Source organism: Vulpes vulpes, chromosome 4 (assembly GCF_048418805.1).
Source record: "Vulpes vulpes isolate BD-2025 chromosome 4, VulVul3, whole genome shotgun sequence".
In the NCBI taxonomy this organism is placed as follows: domain Eukaryota; kingdom Metazoa; phylum Chordata; class Mammalia; order Carnivora; family Canidae; genus Vulpes; species Vulpes vulpes.
Genome location: NC_132783.1, coordinates 79,343,543 through 79,365,676, shown reverse-complemented (window position 1 = coordinate 79,365,676; position 22,134 = coordinate 79,343,543). Strand labels below are relative to the sequence as shown.

Below are 22,134 nucleotides of genomic sequence, written 5' to 3'. Positions count from 1 at the left end.
ATTTATTCATGAGAGAGACACAGAGAGAGAGAGGCAGAGACACAGGCAGAGGGAGAAGCAGGCTCCACGCAGAGAGCCCGATGTGGGACTCAATCCAGGGTCTCCAAGGATCACGCCCTGGGCTGCAGGCAGTGCTAAACCGCTGCGCCACCGGGGCTGCCCAAAATAAACTTATTATTAAAAAAATATATATATATACTGTACTTTCCATTGCTGTGATTTATCTATTTTATTTTATTTTATTTTATTTTTTAATTTTATTTATTTATGATAGGCACACAGTGAGAGAGAAAGAAGCAGAGACATAGGCAGAGGGAGAAGCAGGCTCCATGCACCGGGAGCCCGACGTGCGATTCGATCCCGGGTCTCCAGGATCGCGCCCCGGGCCAAAGGCAGGCGCCAAACCGCTGCGCCACCCAGGGATCCCGATTTATCTATTTTATAACTGGAATTTTGTACTTCTTAATCCCCTTCATCTATTTTAATCATCCCCCCATCCACCTCCTCTCTGGAAACCACCAGTTTCTTTTCGGTATTTAAGACTCCATTGTTTGTTTATTTGTTGTGTTTTTTAGATTCCACTTAAATAAGTGAAATCATATGGTTTTTGTCCTTCTTTGTCTGACTTATTTCACTTAGCATAAAACCCTCTTGGTCCATCCCTGTGCTGGTAATTTGAAATATTACATCCAGGAATGGCTTCTCTGAGAAAGTGACTTTGTGTGAAGATCTGAAGGAGAGATGAAAAGGAGGAAAATACATGGAATATTTAGGGGAAAAGCAATGCTGGCAGAAGGAATAGCACGTGCACAGGCCCTGAGGGGAGCATGCTTGGTGTTTATGAAGAACAAGAAGCCAGTGTGACTAAAGGGAGTCCTAGGAGTTGAGGTCAGAGAGACAATAGGAAACCAGTAGACCGGTTGTAAGAATTTCTGTAAATGATATGGGAAGCAACTGAAGGGTTTAGGGATAAGGAGTGACAAGATTTGTTTTTGGTTTTAAAGGATTGGTTTGGAAAAAAAATTAAAAAAGGGATGCCTGTGTGGCTCAGCAGTTGAGCATCTGCCTTTGGCTCAGGGCGTGATCCCGGGGTCCTGGGATTTGAGTCCCAAATCAGGCTCCTTGCAGGAGCTTCTCCCTCTGCCTATGTCTCTGCCCCACCCCTCTCTCTGTGTGTCTCTCATGAATAAATAAATAAAATCTTTAAAAAAACCATATACACCCTTATGTTTATGTAGCATTATTTACAATAGCCAAATTATGGAAGCAATCCAACTGTTCATGGATAGATGAATGGGTAAAGAAGATGGGCATGCATATATATGCAGGAACCACCAGTTTCTTTTCGTATTTAAGACTCTCTCTCTCTCTATGTATATATATATTCCATTATATACATATTCTAGTATATGTGTATATACATTCCATTATATATGCATCATATATATATCATATATATATATATATATATATAGGAATATTGCTCAGCCATCAGAAAGAATAAAATCTTGCCATTTGCAACAACATGGATGGATCTAGAGAGTATAATGCTAAGTGAAATAAGTCAGTCAGAGAAAGCAAATACCATCTGATTTCATTCATATGTGGAATTTAAGAAACAAAACAAATGAACAGAGAGAAAAGAGACAAAAATCAGTCTCCTAAATATAAGGAACAAACCTACTGGAGGTACGTGGGGGAATGAGTGAAATAGATGAAGGGGATTAAAAGTACACTTACTGCGATGTGCACTGAGTAATGTTTAGAATTGTCGACTCACTATATTGTGAAAAATAAAATAAAATACAGTGGAACCTGATTGGCTCAGTCTGTAGAGCATGTGACTCTTAATCCTAGGGGTCATGAGTTTGAGCCCCATGATAGGTGTAGAGTATAATTAAAAATAAATAAATAAAATATATTAAAATAATAATAAAAAACCTATGAGGTTATGAGGTCTCCTATGGGAGTGTGATTATAGGAGAGACGTGTTGATTTCTCTGGAACACTATAACATCTGTATGTTGGGGACTTTTCTTTTTTTAAGGTTTTATTTATTCATGAGAGACACAGAAAGAGAAAGGCAGAGAAACAGGCCCCATGCAGGGATCCTGATTTGGGACTCAATCCTGGGTCTCCAAGATCATGTCTTGGCCTGAAGGCAGCCCTAAACTGCTGAGCCAGCCAGGCTGCCCCAGATTGGGGACTTTAATAGTAACCAGTTACATAGATGGAGAAGAAATAATTGGAGGCTAAAATCATTAGACTTGTCAGTTATCTTTTTTTAAGATTTATTTATTTATGAGAGAGAGAGTGATAGAGTGAGCAATTGGGGCGGCGGGTGGGGAGAGGCAGAGGGAGAGAGAGAGAAATTTGAGTAGATGCAGGGTTCAATCCCATGACACTGAGATTAGGACTTGAGCCAAACCCAAGAGACGGGTGCTTAACTGATTGCACAGTCATTTATCTTTTACATCAACTTTCCATCCTTCATCTGGATTTTTTTTTAAACATTCTTTTTTTTTTTTTAAAGATTTTATTTATTTATTCATGAGACACACATAGAGAGAGAGGCAGAGACACAGGCAGAGGGAGAAGCAGGCTCCATGCAGGGAGCCTGATGCGGGATTCGATCTGGGTCTCTAGGATCAGGCCCTGGGCCGAAGGCAGGCGCTAAACCACTGAGCCACCCAGGGATCTCCTTCATCTGGATCTTTTGGAGTTGGGAGCCATTAACTAACTGATAAGTAAAACCTGTAAAGAGCGTCTCATTGAAAACAGAAATGGAAAAGAGATATACCAGTATAGGCTACAGGACAGGGGAAAACGTTAGCACCAGGGATTGGAATAGTTTCGCTAGTTAAGTAATATGAAAATACAGGAATTTTTAAAAAATTTTTTATTTATTTATTCATGAGAGAGAGAGAGGTAGAGAGAGAGAGGCAGAGACATAGGCAGAGGGAGAAGCAGGCTCCAAGTAAGAAGACCGGTGTGGGACTCTATCCCGGGTCTCCAGGATCACGTCCAGAGCTGAATGCAGATGCTCAACCGCTAGCCACCCAGGCATCCTGAAAATACAGGAATTAAAATTTTTTTAATTTAAATTCAATTAATTAACATATAATGTATTATTAGTTTCAAAGGTAGAGTTTAGTGACTCATCAGTTGCATATAACACTCATTACATCAAATGCCCTCCTTAATGCCCTTCACCCAGTTACCCCACACCCCACCTTCTCTCTAGCAACCCTCAGTTTGTTTCCTATATTTAAGGAATGGTTTGTCTCCATTTCTGATTTTTGTTTTCTTTTTTTTTTTAAGATTTTATTTATTTTTTCATGAGAGACACAAAGAGAGAGGCAGAGACATAGGCAGAGGAAGAAGCAGGATACTTGTGGGGAGCTGGATGTGGAACTTCATCCCGGGACCCTGGGATCTTGCCCTGAGTCCAAGGCAGATGCTAAACCACTGAGCCACCCAGGTGTTCCTGTCTTATTTTATTTCCACTCCCCTTTCCCTATGATCTTTGTTTCCTTTCCTAAATTTAACATAGGAGTGAAATCATTTAATAATTGTTCTTTTTTTTAATTTTTAAGATTTTATTTTTATGTAATCTCTATACCCAATGTGGGGCTTGAACTCAAACCTTGAGATCAAGGGTTGCACAATCTATTGACTGAGCCAGCCAGGTACCCCCAAAATACAGAAATTTTTCCTTTGCTGTTTCATAAAACAAAAAACACGAGGAGCTTTTTCTTTGTATTTTTTATTGTGTAAAATATACACAATATTTTAAATTTACAATTTTACCCATTTTTAATTGTACAATTCAGTAGCATCAACTACATTTACAATGTCGTACAATCATTTCACTCTGGGGAGGTTTTGATTCCTGACGCGAGACATGTAAAATATAAATAATGATATTATTATATGGGTCTGTATTTTCCGGCAGAAACCAAAAATTGGGAACATGGTGAAAAATAAATTTTATTTCTTATTTTTTGGTGGAAAAATAAATTTTAAATCTGGACTCATCATTAGTGACTATTTGTGGCTAGAAACACCTTGCAGAAGCCTATCCACAGAAAGAGAAAGAGGAGATCAGTGACACTAATATGATTAAGTATTGAGAAAAATCATAATAGTTTCTGAAAGTGACGATATACGTTCAGAACAAGTTTGGCCATAAAGAATATATTTAGACTGATTTTTGTCCAACCTGGAAGTGATGCGGGCCTCACAGGAAGAGAATAGCTAATAAGAGTCTTGGAGTGCAGTGGGGACAGGGAGAAGGAACCGGGGACTTCCTAAGAGTTTATTTAGGGCTGAGGCTGGGGTGGGGGCTTTGGGAGCTAAGCAGAAGGCGGTGATTCAGAGAAGGCCTGACAAGGCCTAAGTACTTGTGTAACTTGTAGGGCCCCAAGGAAAGAACAATCTGCTGTAGCAATATTTGACAGACGTGATGGGGTGGAGTGCAAGCTGAATAGGGGGTTAGTGAGGAGCTCTGCGAAGGCAGAACTGATTTGGTTGGAGATGATGCAATTTCAGAAGTTCCTGGAAAGGGCAGCGAGGAGCCTAAGCGTGGCTCTGGAAAGGCTTCATCTGAGGTAGTTCAGAAGACAGCCCCACGGGCAGTTACAAGTCAGCGCGCGGGGGAGAGCTTCCCGAGAGGGTGGGTTTGAGCGCGACCTTCCCGGGGGCGCCGCCTCTCCCCCTTCGTCAGAACGTGAGGAGGCCTTGAGAGCGAGGCCGGGGGCAGGGGCGCTGGGCGACGCTGCGCGGGAGGAGGCGGCGCCGGGAACTCCCGCCCGGGGTGCGCGCCCAGGCCCCGCCCCCGGGTCACGTCATCAGGCCGCGCCGCGCCGCGCCGCGCTGCCCGGCGTTATTCCGTCCCGCCCGCGCGGCGGCGGGTGCTCTGTCACCGCCCGCTGTGGCCATGGCCCGCGGCCGTGGCTGGTAAATTGGCGACCAGAGTTCCCGACGCGGCCCCGGTCCTGATGGCGGCGGCGGCGGCGGCGGCTCTGGCAGCGGCCGACCCCCCTCCCGCGATGCCGCAGGCGGCAGGAGCCGGAGGGCCCGCCGCCCGTCGGGACTTCTACTGGCTGCGCTCCTTTCTGGCCGGAGGTGGGTGTCAGCCGGGGGGACCCGGCCACGCTCGGGTGGCAGGGCGGGACCCGAGGCGGATACGGTGCTTGCGGCCGCGGCGACATCCTCGGACTCTGCCTGCTTCAGTGCCCGGCGGGATATTTGCCCCGACCGGTTGTAACTCTTTCTAATAATCACTTGACAAGTGGCAGCAGGATCCTGGGGAGGAAGGGCCTCGAGCTGGCGGAGGAGGTGGAGGGACTGAACCAAGCGCCCCTTGCTTCAGGGTTGGATAGTAGGGGAAAGAGCCGAGTCCTTCCTTTACAAAGACTCCAGCGTTTCTGTGAAACATGCTGGGCGCCTCTTTGTTATAAAGACCATTTGCTTTAAAGAAATTTGCTATTTGCTTTAAAGAAAGCAAATATTGGAGGTCAGCTTTTTAAGCTGACTGGGAAATTGTGCAAAACTGTCTACAACCAAAACGAGTTCCAGGGATCCTAGTAAAACGTTCTATAGCTACATGACAGGCAGCTGGCGCGGCCCTTCTATCCGGGGCGCTGTGAGGCCACAAAGTTCATAATTGTCGCTCGGAAATTTCCTCTGCCTCCCATAAAGAACTATTTCAATCCCTACCCTCTCGTAATTGATTGTCTGGGTTGTCAGCACTTAATTAATTAATTAATTATGAGAAACAGAGAGAGAGGCAGACACACAGGCAGAGGGAGAAGCAGGCTCCACGCAGGGAGCCCGACGTGGGACTCGATCCCGAGGCTCCAGGATCACGCCCTGGGCCGAAAGCGGTGCTAAACCACTGGGCCATCCAGGGATCCCCAAGGCCAGGAACTTTTTAAATTTCCGCATTATACAAGGGCTTTTAGAAAGCATATCTTGGGGGGTCCCTGGGTGGCTTAGCAGTTTAGCGCCTGCCTTCGGCCCAGGGCGTGATCCTGGAGACCTGGGATCAAGTCCCAAGTCTGGCTCCCTGCAGGGAGACTGCTTCTCCCTCTCCCTCTGCCTATGCCTCTGCCTCTCTCTCTCTTAGTCTGTGTCTCTCATGAATAAATAAATTCTTTTAAAAAAAAGGTTTTATTTTTTTTTTCTTAAATTTTTATTTATTTATGATAGTCACAGAGAGAAAGAGAGAGAGGCAGAGACACAGGCAGAGGGAGAAGCAGGCTCCATGCACCGGGAGCCCGACGTGGGATTCGATCCCGAGTCTCCAGGATCGCGCCCTGGGCCAAAGGCAGGCGCTAAACTGCTGCGCCACCCAGGGATCCCCTCTTTTTCTTTTCTTTAAAAAAATTATTTTGTTCTGATAAAAACGACGTTCATTTATAAGGAATATGAGTGCCTACTATGTGCCTGCTACATAGTGTGTATCAGGGAACAAAACACAGATCCTGGAGTTTGCATTGATTGGAGAGTTGAGGGGAGAAAATAAATAAAATGAGAAAGTAATTTATATAGTATGTTACAAGGTGCTGAAGGCAATGGGGAGAAGTAAAAAGGAGATTGGGGCAAGGAATGCAGAGGCCGAGTGGGCTTGTTGTTAAATAGGACGGTTCTGATAAGTCTTGTGGAGAGAATAACCCTTGAGCAGACTTGAATTAGCAGGTTTAGCAAGTTGATGTCTGAAGAGGAGCATTTCAGGCCTTAAGAAAAACTATGTAAGTTGAAACCAAGTGGTGTTGATGGGGGAAGGAGGTTAGAGAGGTAATGGGGAGTCAAATGAAGGGCTTTCCAAACAATTGTAAAGATTCCAACTTTTGTTTGCAGTGAAGTAGGAACTGCCATACTGTTTTCGAAAATGTCTGTTCCATTTTGTGTCTCCATTATCTTGTTAACACTTGTTAATAGAGTTTGTGTCCTCTGTGTTTGTGTAGGTGTGTGTGTTGCCCTTTAAATAGGTGTTTAATGGTATGTAATTGTGTTTTTAATTTGCAGTTCCCTGATGACTAATGCTGAATCTTTTCATATTCTTTTTGGCCATTTGTGTCTTACTTGGTAAAGTGTTGCTTCAGATTTTTGTAAAGTGAATAACTTTGAAGGAGTTTCTGGTCCCAGTGATATGAAAAAAGATCTTTGGGCGTACATAGCCTCCCTGTGCCTCAGTTTTTGCATCCTTTAAACCAGGAAAGAAAATTTCTTACCTCAGAAGGTTATAACAATTAAATGAGATAGTACCCATAAAAGCCTTGGCATACTGTCCTCAGGTAAATCTCTTAGCCTAGTACCTGGTACAAAGTAAACACTCAAAATTTCTTAACTATTATTGTTGATTAGCAGTGGCCTTGGCCAATATCTTAACCTCGTTTGCTCAAAAGGAAGATCAAAGCTGGGTGACCTAACTCAATGGATTATTATAATGATTAATTGAGTTATAAAGTAATGTGATTAAGTGAGTTAAAATACTATCAAAGGTGGGGCACCTGGTTGGCTCAGTAAGTTAAGTGCCTGCCTTTGGCTCAGGTCATGATTCCAGGGTCCTGGGATGGAGTCCTGCATTGGGTTCCCTGCTCAGTGGGAGTCTGCTTCTCCCTATCCCTCTGTGCTGTCTCTTGCAAGTAAATAAATACATTTTTAAAAAGATTTTATTTACCTATTTATTAGAGACGCAGAGGGAGAAGCAGGCTCTATTTCACACCCTGACCCAAAGGCAGATGCTCAACCAACTGAGCCACTCAGGTGTCCCAAATAAATACAAATCTTAAAAAAAGATACTATAAAGGAAATGAACACATTCTAAATAATTTCATTATATGGTTAAATCATAATGACTGAGAAGATAATATTCTGAATCCAAATATACTCAAATGCAAATTATTTTTAGTTTATCAATTTTGGGTAGCTATCATGATTTTCATTAGTTCAGATAAGAGAAGCTTGATATAGAAACTTATGTGTGGATTTTTTTTTTAATTTTAAAAATATTTTATTTATTTGAGAGAGAGTGCGCAAGCAGGATTAGCAGCAGGCAGAGGGCTGAGCAGGGAGCCTGATGTGGGACTAGATCCCAGGATCCTAGGATCATGACCTGAGCTGAATGCAGACGCTTAACCAACTGAGCCACCCAGGTGCCCCCTTATATGTGGATCTAATATTTAAATAGAAATAGGCATTTTGTTTTTGGATATCTCAGAATATGGATTTTAATTAGCATTATTACATGTTAGGCTATTAAATAAATGTGTGTGGACTTTGAGTGATTTTGTCTTACATTTTAAAAAGTTTATAAAATAAGACTGTACATTCGTTCATTCAACAAGCATTTATTGAGTGCCTATTATGTGCCAGGCCATGTACTGGTCTCTGGGGATATAGTAGTAAAGGCGACCCACAAAACCCAGTCCTCTTGTACCTTCTGAATCAAATATGCAGTGGTGAAGAGCTTAATATAATCATAAAAAGACACCAAGACTTTTACCCATCTTTTAACAATAAGAGCCTATTTTACCAACTGTTTATAACACGGAAGATACTTTACAAAATTGTTTTAGTCTGTTCGGGCTACTATAACAAAAATATAATCTGGGTGGTTTATAAACAACTTTCTTCGTTCTTTCCTTCCCCCTTTTTTTTTCTTTAAAATTTTATTTATTTGTTCATGAGAGACAGAGAGAGAGGCACCGACACAGGCAGAGGGAGAGGGAGAAGCAGGCTTCATGCAGGATCACACCCTGGGCTGAAGGTGACGCTAAACCGCTGAGCCACCCAGGCTGCCCTCCTTTCTTCCTTTTTATCAACCAGCAAGCTCCAGACATTTATTTCTTATAGTTCTGGAAGCTGGTAAAGCCAGATCATGGTGTCAGCAGAATTTGATGTCTCGTGAGGACCTGTTCCTTCATAGACTGCTCCTTCTCTTTATGTTTTCACATGGTGGAAGGGGCCAGGGATTTCTCTGGGCATTTTAAGGGCATTAATCTTGTTCATGAGGGCTTCACTCTGCTGACCTAGTCAATTCCTGAAAGCCCATCTCTAAATACCATCATACTCAAAAAATAAAGATAAATACACACATACATACATACATACCATCATACTGGGAATTAGTTTTCCACATATGAATTTGGGAGGATACAATCTATACCACAGAGGTTTTATAGGGATGCCTAGGTGGCTCAGCGGTTGAGCATCTGCCTTTGGCTCAGAGTGTGATCCTGGGTCTAGGGATCGAGTTCCGCATCGGGCTCCCTGTGAGGAGCCTGCTTTTCCCTCTTTGTCTCTGCCTCTCTGTGTCTCTCATGAATAAATAAATAAAATCTTTTTTTAAAAAAGTCTTTATGTATTACCATCTTAAAAGCATGACATGCTAATAAGGCTGCCCTGTATTCTGACCTAAACAAAAGCCCATGTACACACATTACTGTCATCCATATGTCTGCACAGTGGCATGTGGTAAGGACCAAGTACATAATTGCTGAATATATAAACGAATGACTGAATTTTATGGGTAAAAGTTGGTTATTTCAATGAAAGAGTCATCAAGAGGAGGTTACTTGAAACAGTTGGGTAAATACCTTTAAGTGTCTGTCTCCATAACTACATTTAGCAAGATTCCCAGTGTTCATCAGGTATTAAGGAGAAGATTTACGCTCTTCAAATTTATTTTTAAGTCGGACATACTCTATTAGGTTACAGGGAATGGGGGCCAATCATCTATCTGCATATCCCTGCAACTGGGCAGTTCTACCCGTGGAGACCAAATTAGAAATCAGAAGGTGTGCTGGCTGAACAAATAACAGCTTCCATGTGGAAAAAATGGTATGCAATTTCATCCTGTTTAAAAATTTTTTAGGTATTGCTGGATGCTGTGCCAAAACAACAGTTGCTCCTTTGGATCGAGTAAAGGTTTTATTGCAAGCTCACAATCACCATTACAAACATCTAGGTGAGTTAATGGTTGTTAAAGGTAAAAATGAATGAAAATACTGTTCATCTGCTGGCTTTATTTCCAGTTTTGAATTATAGTCGTAAGAGGATACAAAAGGGAGTTCAAGTTTGGGGGCAAATTTTATAGAGATTTATCTCTTACTTGCTTTAACCTTTTCAGTTGCAGTAGTGGTTAAATATATAATAATTTTAGGATACTGATATTCTCTAAACCAAAATCTTGGAATCATTGAAGTAAGTACTATTTGTTTATTGGAATTAAAGAGTCACATTCTTGGGTGCCTGGGTTGACTCAGCATCTGCCTTTGGCTCAGATCATGATTCCAGGGTCTTGGGAGTAAGCCCTTGTGAGAGATTGCCTGCTCAGTGGGGAGCTTGCTTCTCCCTCCACTCTGTCACTTGCCCTACTTGTGCTGTCAAATAAATAAATAAAATCTTAAAAAAAAAAAATAGTCACATCCTTTCTAAACACAAACACGACGGCCTGATTTTTAAAAAAAATATCCAATTAGTGATGGAGAGAAGTTTTATTCCCTTATTTATTTGTTTATTTATTTAAAGATTTAGGGATGCCTGAGTGGCTAAGTGGTTGAGCGTCTGCCTTTGGCTCAGGGTGTGATCCCCAGTCCGGGAATCAAATCCTGCATTGGGCTCCCTGTGAGAAGCCTGCTACTCCTGTGTCTCTGCCTCTCTCTGTGTCTCTCATGAATAAATAAATAAATATTTTAAAAAAATTATTTAGATTTATTTATTTATTAGAGAGATAGCTTGTAGGAGGAGAGAGAGGGTTGGGAGGAAGAGGCAGAGGGAGAGAGGGGGAATCCTGAAGCAGACTCCCTGCTGAGCATGGAGCCTAACATGGAGCTTGATCCTGGGATCTTAAGATCATGACCTGAGCTTGAAATCAAGAGTTGGCCACTTAACCAATGAGCCACCCAGGTGCCCCTATTTTTCATTTTTAAAATAATCTTTACACCCAACGTGGGTCTCCAACTAATGACCTCCAGATCAAGAGTTGCACACTGTACTGATTGAGCCAGCCAGGCACCCTATTCCTTTAAACACCTAGTTAAATCTAGAAATCTTGGTGCAGGGGCACCTGGGTGGCTCAGTGAAGCATCTGCCTTTGGCTCAGGTCATGGTCCCAGAGTCCTGGGATTGAGCTCCAAATTGGGTCCCCTGCTCAGCAGGGAGTCTACTTCTCCTTCTCTCTCACCCTACTCAGGTGCCCCTAGAGCTTATTTAAAAAAAAAATAATATTAATTGACTAGGAGCAATGTTCAGATGTATTAGATAAATGAAGACATTATAAAATGGTTTAATCATACTGCACTTTATTTATTTTTTTTATTTATGATAGTCACACAGAGAGAGAGAGAGAGAGAGAGAGAGAGGCAGAGGCAGAGGCAGAGGGAGAAGCAGGCTCCATGCACTGGGAGCCCGACGTGGGATTTGATCCCGGGTCTCCAGGATTGCGCCCTGGGCCAAAGGCAGGCACCAAACCGCTGCGCCACCCAGGGATCCCTCATACTGCACTTTACGTAAATAAATTGGGCACCTGGGTGGCTCAGTGGTTGAACATTTGCTTTCAGCTCAGGTCATGGTCCCAGGTCCTGGAATCGAGTGCCGCATTGGGCTCCCCACAGGGAGCCTGCTTCTCCCTTTGCTTGTATCTCTGCCTCTCTCTGTGTGTCTCTCATGAATAAATAAAATCTTAAAAGAAAAATAAATGAAAAGAACCAATTATTTTTCTAGTTGTGTTTTTAAAATGTGATTTTTCTCAAAAAATGTAGTGAATATTTATAAGTTATAGTTCATTTTCTTATCAATATTTTTAATAGTAAGTCTGTACTTTAAAGAAAAAAATTGCTGCCTTTTCTGTGTCCAACAATGAGCACAGTGTGCTGCTCATATATAGAATCAGACCTTTGAACTTACTGAGACAGTATATAAAACTGGAAAGGAAGGAATTTATTTTTTCTCATTGTCCACATTAAGGGTAAAGAGGAGATGAATTATGTTACCCAATATCTCAGGGTGTTTACAACAACCCAACATATGAATGTCTGAGCAGGATTGTTTTATTCCTTTAACCTCCTCCCCATGCTGGTTTATGTTGTTTTGTTTCCTGATTTGTAGTCATTAGATTACATATTCACATTAGATTTCACGCTCTACAGGACTACATGCCATGGGTTACAGCATACCCTTACAAGGCATGCAAAATTTGAAGTGGAATTCCCATAGTGAAACAATGAACTGTTGCTGTAGTATATGGAGTTTCATGTATCTTTAAAACATATAAGCCAAAAAAATTATATATATGACTTGTAATTTTCTTTTTAAATGTTTTGGGCATTTTATTCTAATTGCCTCTCTTTTTATATGTATGCATAAGGTAATTTATAAAATTTTGTTTCTTAATTTTTATTATTTATTTTTAAAATATTTTATATATTTATTTTAGAGAGAGATAGCTTGAGCTGGGGCCAGGGAGGAGGGATGGGGAGGGTCAGAGGGAGAGAACCCCAAGCTAACTCTGAGCTGAGCTCAGAACCTGACTCAAGGATCAGTCTCACAAACATTATATGTTCTCATTCATTTGGGGAATATAAATAATAGTGAAAGGGAATATAAGGGAAGGGAGAAGAAATGTGTGGGAAATATCAGAAAGGGAGACAGAACATAGAGACTCCTAACTCTGGGAAACGAGCTAGGGGTAGTGGAAGGGGAGGAGGGTGGGGGGTGGGGGTGAATGGGTGACAGGCACTGAGGGGGGCACTTGAGGGGATGAGCACTGGGTGTTATTCTGTATGTTGGCAAAGTGAACACCAATAAACAATAAATTTATTATAAAAAAAAAAAAAAAAAGGATCAGTCTCAGAACCCTGAGATCATGACCTGAGCTGAAATCAAGAGTCAGATGCTTACCCTACTGAGTCACCCAGGCACCCCAAATTTTGCTTTTTTTAAAAAAATTTTGCTTTTTTAAACATGTATTTTCCCAAAAAAGATGAAAATGTGCTATTGAATAAAACTTCTACTTTAGCTTCTTTTTAAAAATGTGTATACTTCCAAGGCATCAAAAACTATTTTTTATATTGAAGCAAAATTATTCTAGCCAAATGGAAAACAAGGAGTACAATTAGAATCTTTCTTTCCCCCACTTTGTAGTGTTAGCATAAAGATTTTTTTTCCTGCAATGTATTGAAAATCTTTGACTGCCATTCAGCTTTTTACAGTTCAGTATGATGTAAAAATAGGTGAATCATAGTGGGATTCTTTAAAAATCTTTACTTTTAATTTTATTGTTTTTACTTTTTTTTTTTTTTTTAAAGATTTTATTTATTTATTCATGAGAGACAGAGAGAGAGAGGCAGAGACACAGGCAGAGGGAGAACCAGGCTCCATGCAGGGAGCCCGACATGGGACTCAATCCCGGGTCTCCGGGATCCCTGGGTGGCGCAGCGGTTTGGTGCCTGCCTTTGGCCCAGGGCGGATCCTGGAGACCCGGGATCGAATCCCACGTCGGGCTCCCGGTGCATGGAGCCTGCTTCTCCCTCTGCCTGTGTCTCTGCCTCTCTCTCTCTCTCTCTCTCTCTGTGTGACTATCATAAATAAAAAAAAAAAAAAAAAAAAAAAAAAGTAACAATCCCGGGTCTCCAAGATCAAGCCCTGGACTGAAAGCGGCGCTAAACCGCTGAGCTACCAGGCTGCCCATGTTTTTATGTTTTTATTTAAGTTTTTTTGAATGTGTGATGTCACAGGTTCATAATTCAAAAAGTATAAAAATAAACATCTTGTTATTTCCTCCTTGTAATTAAGCATTTTTACCAGGTACTTCCATTTCCTTTCAGAGCTGATGTTTACATACATCTACAGACATGCTTATATTTTACCAAATGTTATTTCCTTCTATTCCTAGCTTGATAAAATAGGTAAAGATATAGAGGATTTAAATCACACACAAGCTTGATGTACGAGATACACAGGGAACTTTGTACCCTACAGATTATATATATTCTTTCCAAAACATTTCTAACATTTGTAAGAATTGGTCCAGTGTTGGGGCACCTGGCTGGCTTGGTAGGGTATACAGCCCTTGATCTCAAACTTGTGAGTTCAAGCCCCACTTTGGGTGTGGAACCTACTTGAGAAAAAAAAAAAAAAGTATTCAATGTTTTGCCATAAAGAAAGCCTTAATTTATTCATTTCCCAAAGTCAAAATAGTACAGACTATAAGTTGAAGGAGAAAAACAATGATCTGTAGTAAATCTCTGTGGATATTTAAGAGCCATTTGAAAACATTCAATATTGCTCTTTCTCTGTTATTTTGTTTTAGGTAAGAATTTTATAAAAAGCATATGGTTAGATATGGACTTTAAACAGAATTTGAGAATCTTTGGCTTTTTTTTAAAGGATTTTATTTATTTATTCATTTATTTATTTATTCATGATACACACACAGAGGCAGACACAGGCAAAAGGAGAGGCAGGCTCCTTGTGGGAGCCTGATTTGGGACTCGATCCCAGGACCCCAGGACCACTACCCAAGCCCAAGGCAGATGCTCAACCACTGAGCCACCCAGGTGCCCCATTTTTGGCTTTTATTTTTTATTTATTTTTATTTTATTTTAAAATTCTATTTATTCATGCATGAGAGAGAGAGAGAGAGGCAGAGACACAGGCAGAGTGAGAAGCAGGCTCCATGCAGGGAGCCCAACGTGGGACTCGATCCCAGGTCTCCAGGATCATGCCCTGAGCTGAAGGCAGCGCTAAACCACTGAGCCACTGGGGCTGCCCATCTTTGGCTTTTAATAGAGGAATTTCTATTATTCTTTTTTTTTTAATTTTTATTTATTTATGATAGTCCCAGAGAGAGAGAGAGAGAGAGCGCGAGAGAGGCAGACATAGGCAGAGGGAGAAGCAGGCTCCATGCACCGGGAGCCTGACGCGGGATTCGATCCCGGGTCTCCAGGATCGCGCCCTGGGCCAAAGGGCAGGCGCTAAACCGCTGCACCACCCAGGAATCCCTATTATTCTGATTTTGTGTGTGTGTAATCATATATTCTTTTTCATTCACCATCATAATGTTTTCTCTTCGTTTCTGTGCTTTCTTATATTCTGTCCTCCTGAGCAACCTCCCCCACTTTTTTTTTCCTGGATTTCCTTTTTTGAAAGTACTATATGTATTTTACTTCTACTAAGTGATTTCTCTGAAAATCCTTTTTAACAAAATATTTGTGATAATTAAAGAGTTTTAAAGACTAATATGGTAAACATATGTGGACCCACACAGAGATTCAGAAATAAACATTACTGGTACAGTTGAAACTTCTACTCTCTCATCTTCAGCCTTCCTGTCCCAACTAGGTAACTGTTATTTTAAATTTGATTATTCTTAAATTAAATTGTTACAAATACATTTGAATCAAATAAACAGGGTCTAACCTTTGTCCCCTCTCCTGCAAGAGAATTTTTTTGGTGGTGGGGAAGTATATTTAATTTCATTATTCATGTGTTCTAGGAGAATTTTTACATAGACACATATATGGTGCAATGATGATTCGAATCTTTCCCTATGGTGCAATCCATAGATATATATATATATATATATGAAATAGAATTATTCTTTCTCTTTTTCTAAAGATTTTATTATTATTATTTTTTTTTTAAAATTTTTATTTATTTATGATAGTCACAGAGAGATAGAGAGAGGCAGAGACACAGGCAGAGGGAGAAGCAGGCTCCATGCACCGGGAGCCCGACGTGGGATTCGATCCCGGGTCTCCAGGATCGCGCCCTGGGCCAAAGGCAGGCGCCAAACCGCTGCGCCACCCAGGGATCCCTCTAAAGATTTTATTTATTTGAGAGAGAGCATGAACAGAGGGGAGGGGCAGAGACAGAGGGAGAGCAGGAAGCTGACTCTCCATGGAGCATGGAGCCCTAGCAGGGGCTTGATCCCAGGATCCTGAGATCATGATCTGGGCCGAAATCAAGAGTTGGGCTCAACAATTGAGCCACTTAGGAACTCCTCTTTTTTTTTTTTTTTTTTTTTAAGATTGAGGGTTACTTTTTCTTTTAAAGGGTGGAAGTTATACAAGTGCTTGCTTTAGTTATTTATTTTAAGTTCCCTTTATTTGCTTAAGCCATTTAAAGAAAATTATTTATTGATGAGAGAGGCAGAGACAGGCAAAGAGAGAAGCAGGCTCCGTACAGGGAACCTGATACGGGACTCGATCCTGGGACCCCAGGATCACACCCTGGGCAGTACTCAAGGCAGATACTCAACCACTGATGCACCCAGGCACCCTTCCCCCAAATTTAAATAGTTATAATAGGGGCTGGCTAGGTGGCTAGGTCAATTAAGCCTCTGGCTCAGGTCGTTATCTTGGGGTCCTGGGATCCAGCCCCCATCCGAATTTGTGTTCAGCATGGATTCTGCTTGTCTTTCTCCTTTCTTCCTCTCCTCTCTTTCAAGCAAATAAATAAAATCTTTTTTTTTTTTTTTAAGATTTTATTTATTTAGTCATGAGAGAGAGAGAGGCAGAGGCACAGACAGAGGGAGAAGCAGACCACGCAGGGAGCCTCGATCATGGTCTCTAGGATCTCACCCTGGGCTAAAGGTGGTGCTAAACCGCTGAGCCAGGCTGCCCTAAATAAATAAAATCTTAAAAAAAATTGTAATAGTTTTTAAATTTGTTTATTTAGCAATTCCCTTATGTATCTAGGTCAGTCTGAGAAACCTTCCTTTATCCTTCCAGAGTCAATCTGCAGTGTCTGGTCCTTGAATATATTTGTTAACATTTTTTTGATTACTGTAAGTTAATATAATTTGTAATAATTATAAATCTATTTTGCTATACTATATGGCTGATTTTTTTGTTTTTGTTATATGTTTTATATTTTTATATGAGATGTTTGTATAATTTGGACTTCTGTATTTTAGGTAGGTTTAAATGCTAATCATAAATTACTATTCATGTAATTTCTCAGACAAAATTATATCATGAATGATAGCGTCATCATCTTTTAAGTGATTGTTTTGAAAATTTGAATTTAGATAGTTTCCTCTGTTTTAATAGTATTTTTCTTCTAAACACTTTTCCAAAAATAGGAGTATTTTCTGCATTGCGTGCTGTTCCCCAAAAGGAGGGATACCTTGGATTATATAAAGGGAATGGTGCAATGATGATTCGAATCTTTCCCTATGGTGCAATCCAGTTTATGGCATTTGAGCATTATAAAACGGTACTTGAACTTTTATCTTGTTTCCTTTTTGTGTCCTGAATATCATACTTAGTTGACAAGGCATTTGCTTTCGCCTTTAAAATTACTTTGGATGAATGGGTAAAGTAATACCTTTTTGAAGGAAAAAGACTTGTGATAATTTAAATTTTTAAATATAACTTGGTTTTGGAGGTATCTATTTTAGACTTGTTAGTCATTTTTGAGCAAATTGTTTATGTACACACTTATGAAGAAGAGCCAAAATATACCTCAAGTAGATAATAGTAAATTCATAAAATATTAATAGCTTTTTAATGTGCTTTTTGTTTCTCAGTTATAGGAAAGGAACATTGTGGCTTTGGATTTTCTTACTAAATAAGATAGTGAAATCATATGGTGAAAGTCCATTTTTGAGTAATGCTATCACTTAACAACTTTTCCTATCCTACTCATTAATTGATTTTCTCTTTGTTGGACTGAAAGTTTATGCTCTCAAATAACTTAGAAAAAGGTTAAATATGTTAAATTTTACAAGTATCTTAAAAAGAAAACAATAGAACGTTCTCAGCTCATCAGTCAGAATTGATGCCATCAGTATATCAAGAATTCATTGTCCGTAGTAGCATTTTATTTGTACTATACCATTCACTCTTTAAGTATTTGTGGTCATCAACATGCAACATAGTATATTTGGCAATCCTAAATTAAGATTGTAAAAGTGCAGAACTAGAGCAGAGGCTACAGAGGAAATACCTGAACTGTTCATCATGTGCTAGAACACTGTTCACTTTTATACCATTGCACTTGTTTCACTTATGTTTAATACTGATTTTCTTTTCACTAGTCCTGTAACTTTCTTGAAATGCCTTCATTATGAAACAGTGAAATGAGAAGTACTCCAAAATATCCCATTTAATATGATGTTTTTGGTTTCTAGTTAATTACCACAAAGCTGGGCGTTTCTGGTCATGTGCACAGATTAATGGCTGGATCCATGGCAGGTAAGAGGAATGGGTGTATTTTATTTCTGACAAATTAATTTTCTACTAAAATACACAATTTGCTTTAAGTAATATTTGTGACATTGATTAAGTAGCACACCTTTGTCATCTTCCTATACTTAGACATGTAAGAAATCATTAATATCCCACCTCAAAGTATTTTACAGTAGGAAAAGGTAAGGAATAGTCTAAATGTATAACTCTGTGAACAACATACATTCCCTTTTTTTTTTTTTTTTTTTTTAAGATTTTATTTATTCATGAGAGAGACGGAGAGAGAGAGGCAGAGACATAGGCAGAGGGAGAAGCAGGCTCCATGCAGGGAGCCTGATGTGGGACTTGTTCTCGGGACTCCAGGATCATGCCCTGAGCCAAAGGCAGGCACTAAACCATTGAGCCACCCAGGGATCCCCATACATTCCCTTTGACAATTCTACTTCTGGAAATGTTTTTTTCTTTCAAGCATTTAAAAAAATTATAATGACTATAATAATACATACTCCTATACAATGAAAATAATTCTACTCCCTAGAAGCAGTAACTATTAGCAATTTCCAATACTACTCTGTAAGATTAGAACCTTTCTTTTACAGTTATCTCAAGACTGTTTTCTATATCAATACATAGATCTTTCTTATTTTTTTTTAAAGACCTGATGTTATTTTCTAATTTATGAATGTATCATGATTTATTTAATCCAGTCCCTTATTGACTGGCATTTGGAATATTTTCAGTTTTTATTTCACAAATAACACATTGCACTTGTTATGGCTGTAGAATAAATTTTGACAAGGGAAATTCTTTTATAAAAGGATATGTGCATTTAAATTTTGATAAGTTGTTTAGTTGATCTTCATAATGCTTTTTTTTTTTTTAAGATTTTATTTATTCATGAGAAACACAGAGAGGAGAGAGAGCAGGGCAGACAGGCAGAGGAAGCACATTCCCTGCAGGATCACATCTCTTTCTGTGTCTCATGAATAAATATAATCTTAAAAAATTTTTTTTTAATATTTAGCAGTTAATTATGAGTAAGGTTCATCAGCTTTCCAATGTTTATTGACCATTTCTGTTTCTTTTACTTTCAGCCTGAGATGTTTCTAGTTTTTTAAATACTTAATTTTGCTTAAAAAAACTAGAAATTTTTTTTTATGAATTTGGGAATAAGGACATTGCTTTTGTTTCTGTCAAATATTTTTAATAGTTTATTTCTCGGTTTTATTTTATTTTTTTAAAGATTTTATTTATTTATTCATGAGAGGCACACAGAGAGAGAGAGAGAGAGAGAGGCAGAGGGAGAAGCAGGCTTCACGCAGGGAGCCGGATGTGGGACTCGATCCCGGGTCTCCAGAATCACACCCCGGGCTGAAGGCAGTGCTAAACCGCTGAGCCACCGGAGCTGCCCTATTTCTCAGTTTTATTTATTTTTTTTATTTTTTATTTATTTATTTATTTTTAATTTTTATTTATTTATGATAGTCACACAGAGAGAGAGAGAGAGAGAGAGAGAGGCAGAGACACAGGCAGAGGGAGAAGCAGGCTCCATGCACCGGGAGCCCGACGTGGGATTCGATCCCGGGTCTCCAGGATCGCGCCCTGGGCCAAAGGCAGGCGCCAAACCGCTGTGCCACCCAGGGATCCCGATTTCTCAGTTTTAAATTTGTCTTTTAACCTTGTGATTTTTTTTTTTTTTTTTTTTTCAAGAAAAATCCTCTAAAATTTTCACACTCATCCACATACCCACACCCACATCTATAGAAGTTTTACATAGCCAATGGATTAGTCTTTTGCACTGTGGCTTCAAAATTTGTGTTGTGTTTAGAAATGCTTTCTTTATTTTTTAAAAAAGATTTTCTTTTTTTTTTTTTAATTAAAAAATATTTTCTTTATCTGGGATGGGGCAGGAGGTGGTGGGCAGAGGGAGAAGGAGAAGCAGACTCTCTGTTGAGCAGGGAGCCTTATGTGGGGTTCCATCTCAGGACCTGAGCCAAAGGCAGATGCTTAATGGCTGAGCCACTCTGGTCCCCCTGCCTTCTTCATTCTAAGATAAAAACAATTTATCATGTTTTCTATAAAAATTTTATTTTTAGGGTAGCCCTGGTGGCGCAGCGGTTTAGCGCCGCCTGCAGCCCGGGGTGTGATCCTGGAGACCCGGGATCGAGTCCCACGTCAGGCTTCCTGCATGGAGCCTGCTTCTCCCTCTGCCTGTGTCTCTGCCTCTCTTTCTCTCTCTGAATGAATGAATGAATGAATGAATAAATAAATAAATCTTTTAAAAAAACTTTATTTTTAAAACTTTTTTATATTGATCTTTTTAATATTTATATAATTAATAAAGTGGGGATTGAATAAAATTTTTCTCCAGATGACTGGTCACTCATGTCAACATTATTTTTTCGATAACTTACCCTTTTTTCTGATTTTTAAGCACTATCATATACTAATTTCAGTAATTTTATATTTATTTTTAAATTAAATTTAAATTCAATTAATATATAGTGTATTATTAGTTTCAGAAATAGAGTTATGATTCATCAGTTGCATCTAACACCTAGTGCTCATTACATCACATACCCTCCTTTTTTTTTTTTTTTTTTTAAGATTTTTATTTATTTATTAGTGAGAGACACAGAGAGAGGCAGATAAATAGGCAAAGGGAGAAGCAGGCTCCATGTAGGGAGCCCGATGTGGGACTTGATCCCAGGTCTCCAGGATCACGCCCTGGGCTGAAGGCAGGCGCTAAACCGCTGGGCCACCCAGGCTGCCTCTCACATGCCCTCCTTAATGCCCATTACCCAGTTATCCCATTTCTCCCCTTCAGTAATTCTATTTAAGAGAGGAAGTAAAAATGTGTACAATGGTATTTAGCAGCAAAGATGTTCATTGCAGTTTTGTTTATCATACCAAAAGGTCACTTAAAATGTAGCTATAAAAGAGTGGTAAAAAAAATTCCACGTATCAGACTATCTAAAACTCTTGAAATCTACATGTGTGATGTGGTAGGGAGAGTAGTGGGGACAGATGTACTGACCATGTAGGCCCTAAAAGGCAACAAAAACCATTGGATAGATGTTGGAGACACTATGGCTGTAGGTAATCATTTACCTTCCTTGTCATTGAGATGACAGGCTTGTTCTTGGATGATGACGGGTCTTAGGAATTTTCCAGATACAGCTCAGACTCTGATTCCAATGACTCTTCAGCCTCACCTTTGTACCTAGATCTGTAATCCTCATTTATGGTTTTTGCCTTATCCAGTGTTTATCTTTCCTTGACTCCTTGTGACTAAACCAAATTAATTAAGTAGTAAAAATAACCAGGAATAATATTCAAAATATTTTGCAACACAACTATAGAGGTACTTAAAAATAAGACAGGTTCTGAAAGTCTCTAATTAACTTGTTAGTGACTGAAGCATGAGATAGTATGTGATGGGAATTCTGGTAGGGGGAGAGGGCTACCAGGGCCATGGTAGGGATATTAGGGAGTTGGAGCAACAGCTATTTGGCAACTAGTTTAGAAATAATTTCAGTATGTTACACGGGCATGACAGTGCTGGCGAGTGACATTAGCTAACAAGTATTGATTATTTGATATATACCTTATCTAGACCTGAGCATTTGATGTGTAATCTTCAAACACTTGACAGGTAGTCCACAGCAAAATGCCATGTGGAAAATGCTATGATTATCTTCACTTTATAGAAGGGAAATTTTACTAAGATTCCAAATTATAAAACAAATTTTTAAAAGATTTTTATTTATTTGAGAGAAAGAGAACACAAGCAGGGGGAAGGGCAGAGGGAGAAGGAGAAGCAGACTCCCTGGGGGAACAGGGAGCCTGATGTGAGCTTGATCCCAGGACCCTAGGACCATGACCTGAGCCAAAGCAGACACTTAACTTACGAGCCACCCTGGTGCCTCCT

The 22,134-nt window shown here is 40.0% G+C and overlaps 1 protein-coding gene across 2 annotated transcripts in view; it reads left to right on the top strand.

The window, feature by feature from the left end:
* The first annotated feature begins 4,850 nt into the window (after positions 1-4,850).
* SLC25A16 (solute carrier family 25 member 16) overlaps positions 4,851-22,134 on the top strand; it is a 50,821-nt gene continuing 33,537 nt past the window's right edge. The window contains exons 1-4 of one of the 2 annotated variants that reach the window (XM_026003620.2): positions 4,851-5,127; positions 9,884-9,976; positions 17,096-17,229; positions 18,146-18,209. In XM_026003620.2, the coding sequence (XP_025859405.1) occupies positions 5,001-5,127; positions 9,884-9,976; positions 17,096-17,229; positions 18,146-18,209 (418 nt within the window). In that variant the 5' untranslated portion in view covers positions 4,851-5,000. The remainder of the gene's footprint in view (positions 5,128-9,883; positions 9,977-17,095; positions 17,230-18,145; positions 18,210-22,134) is intronic. The other variant, XM_026003628.2, reaches the window with a different exon arrangement.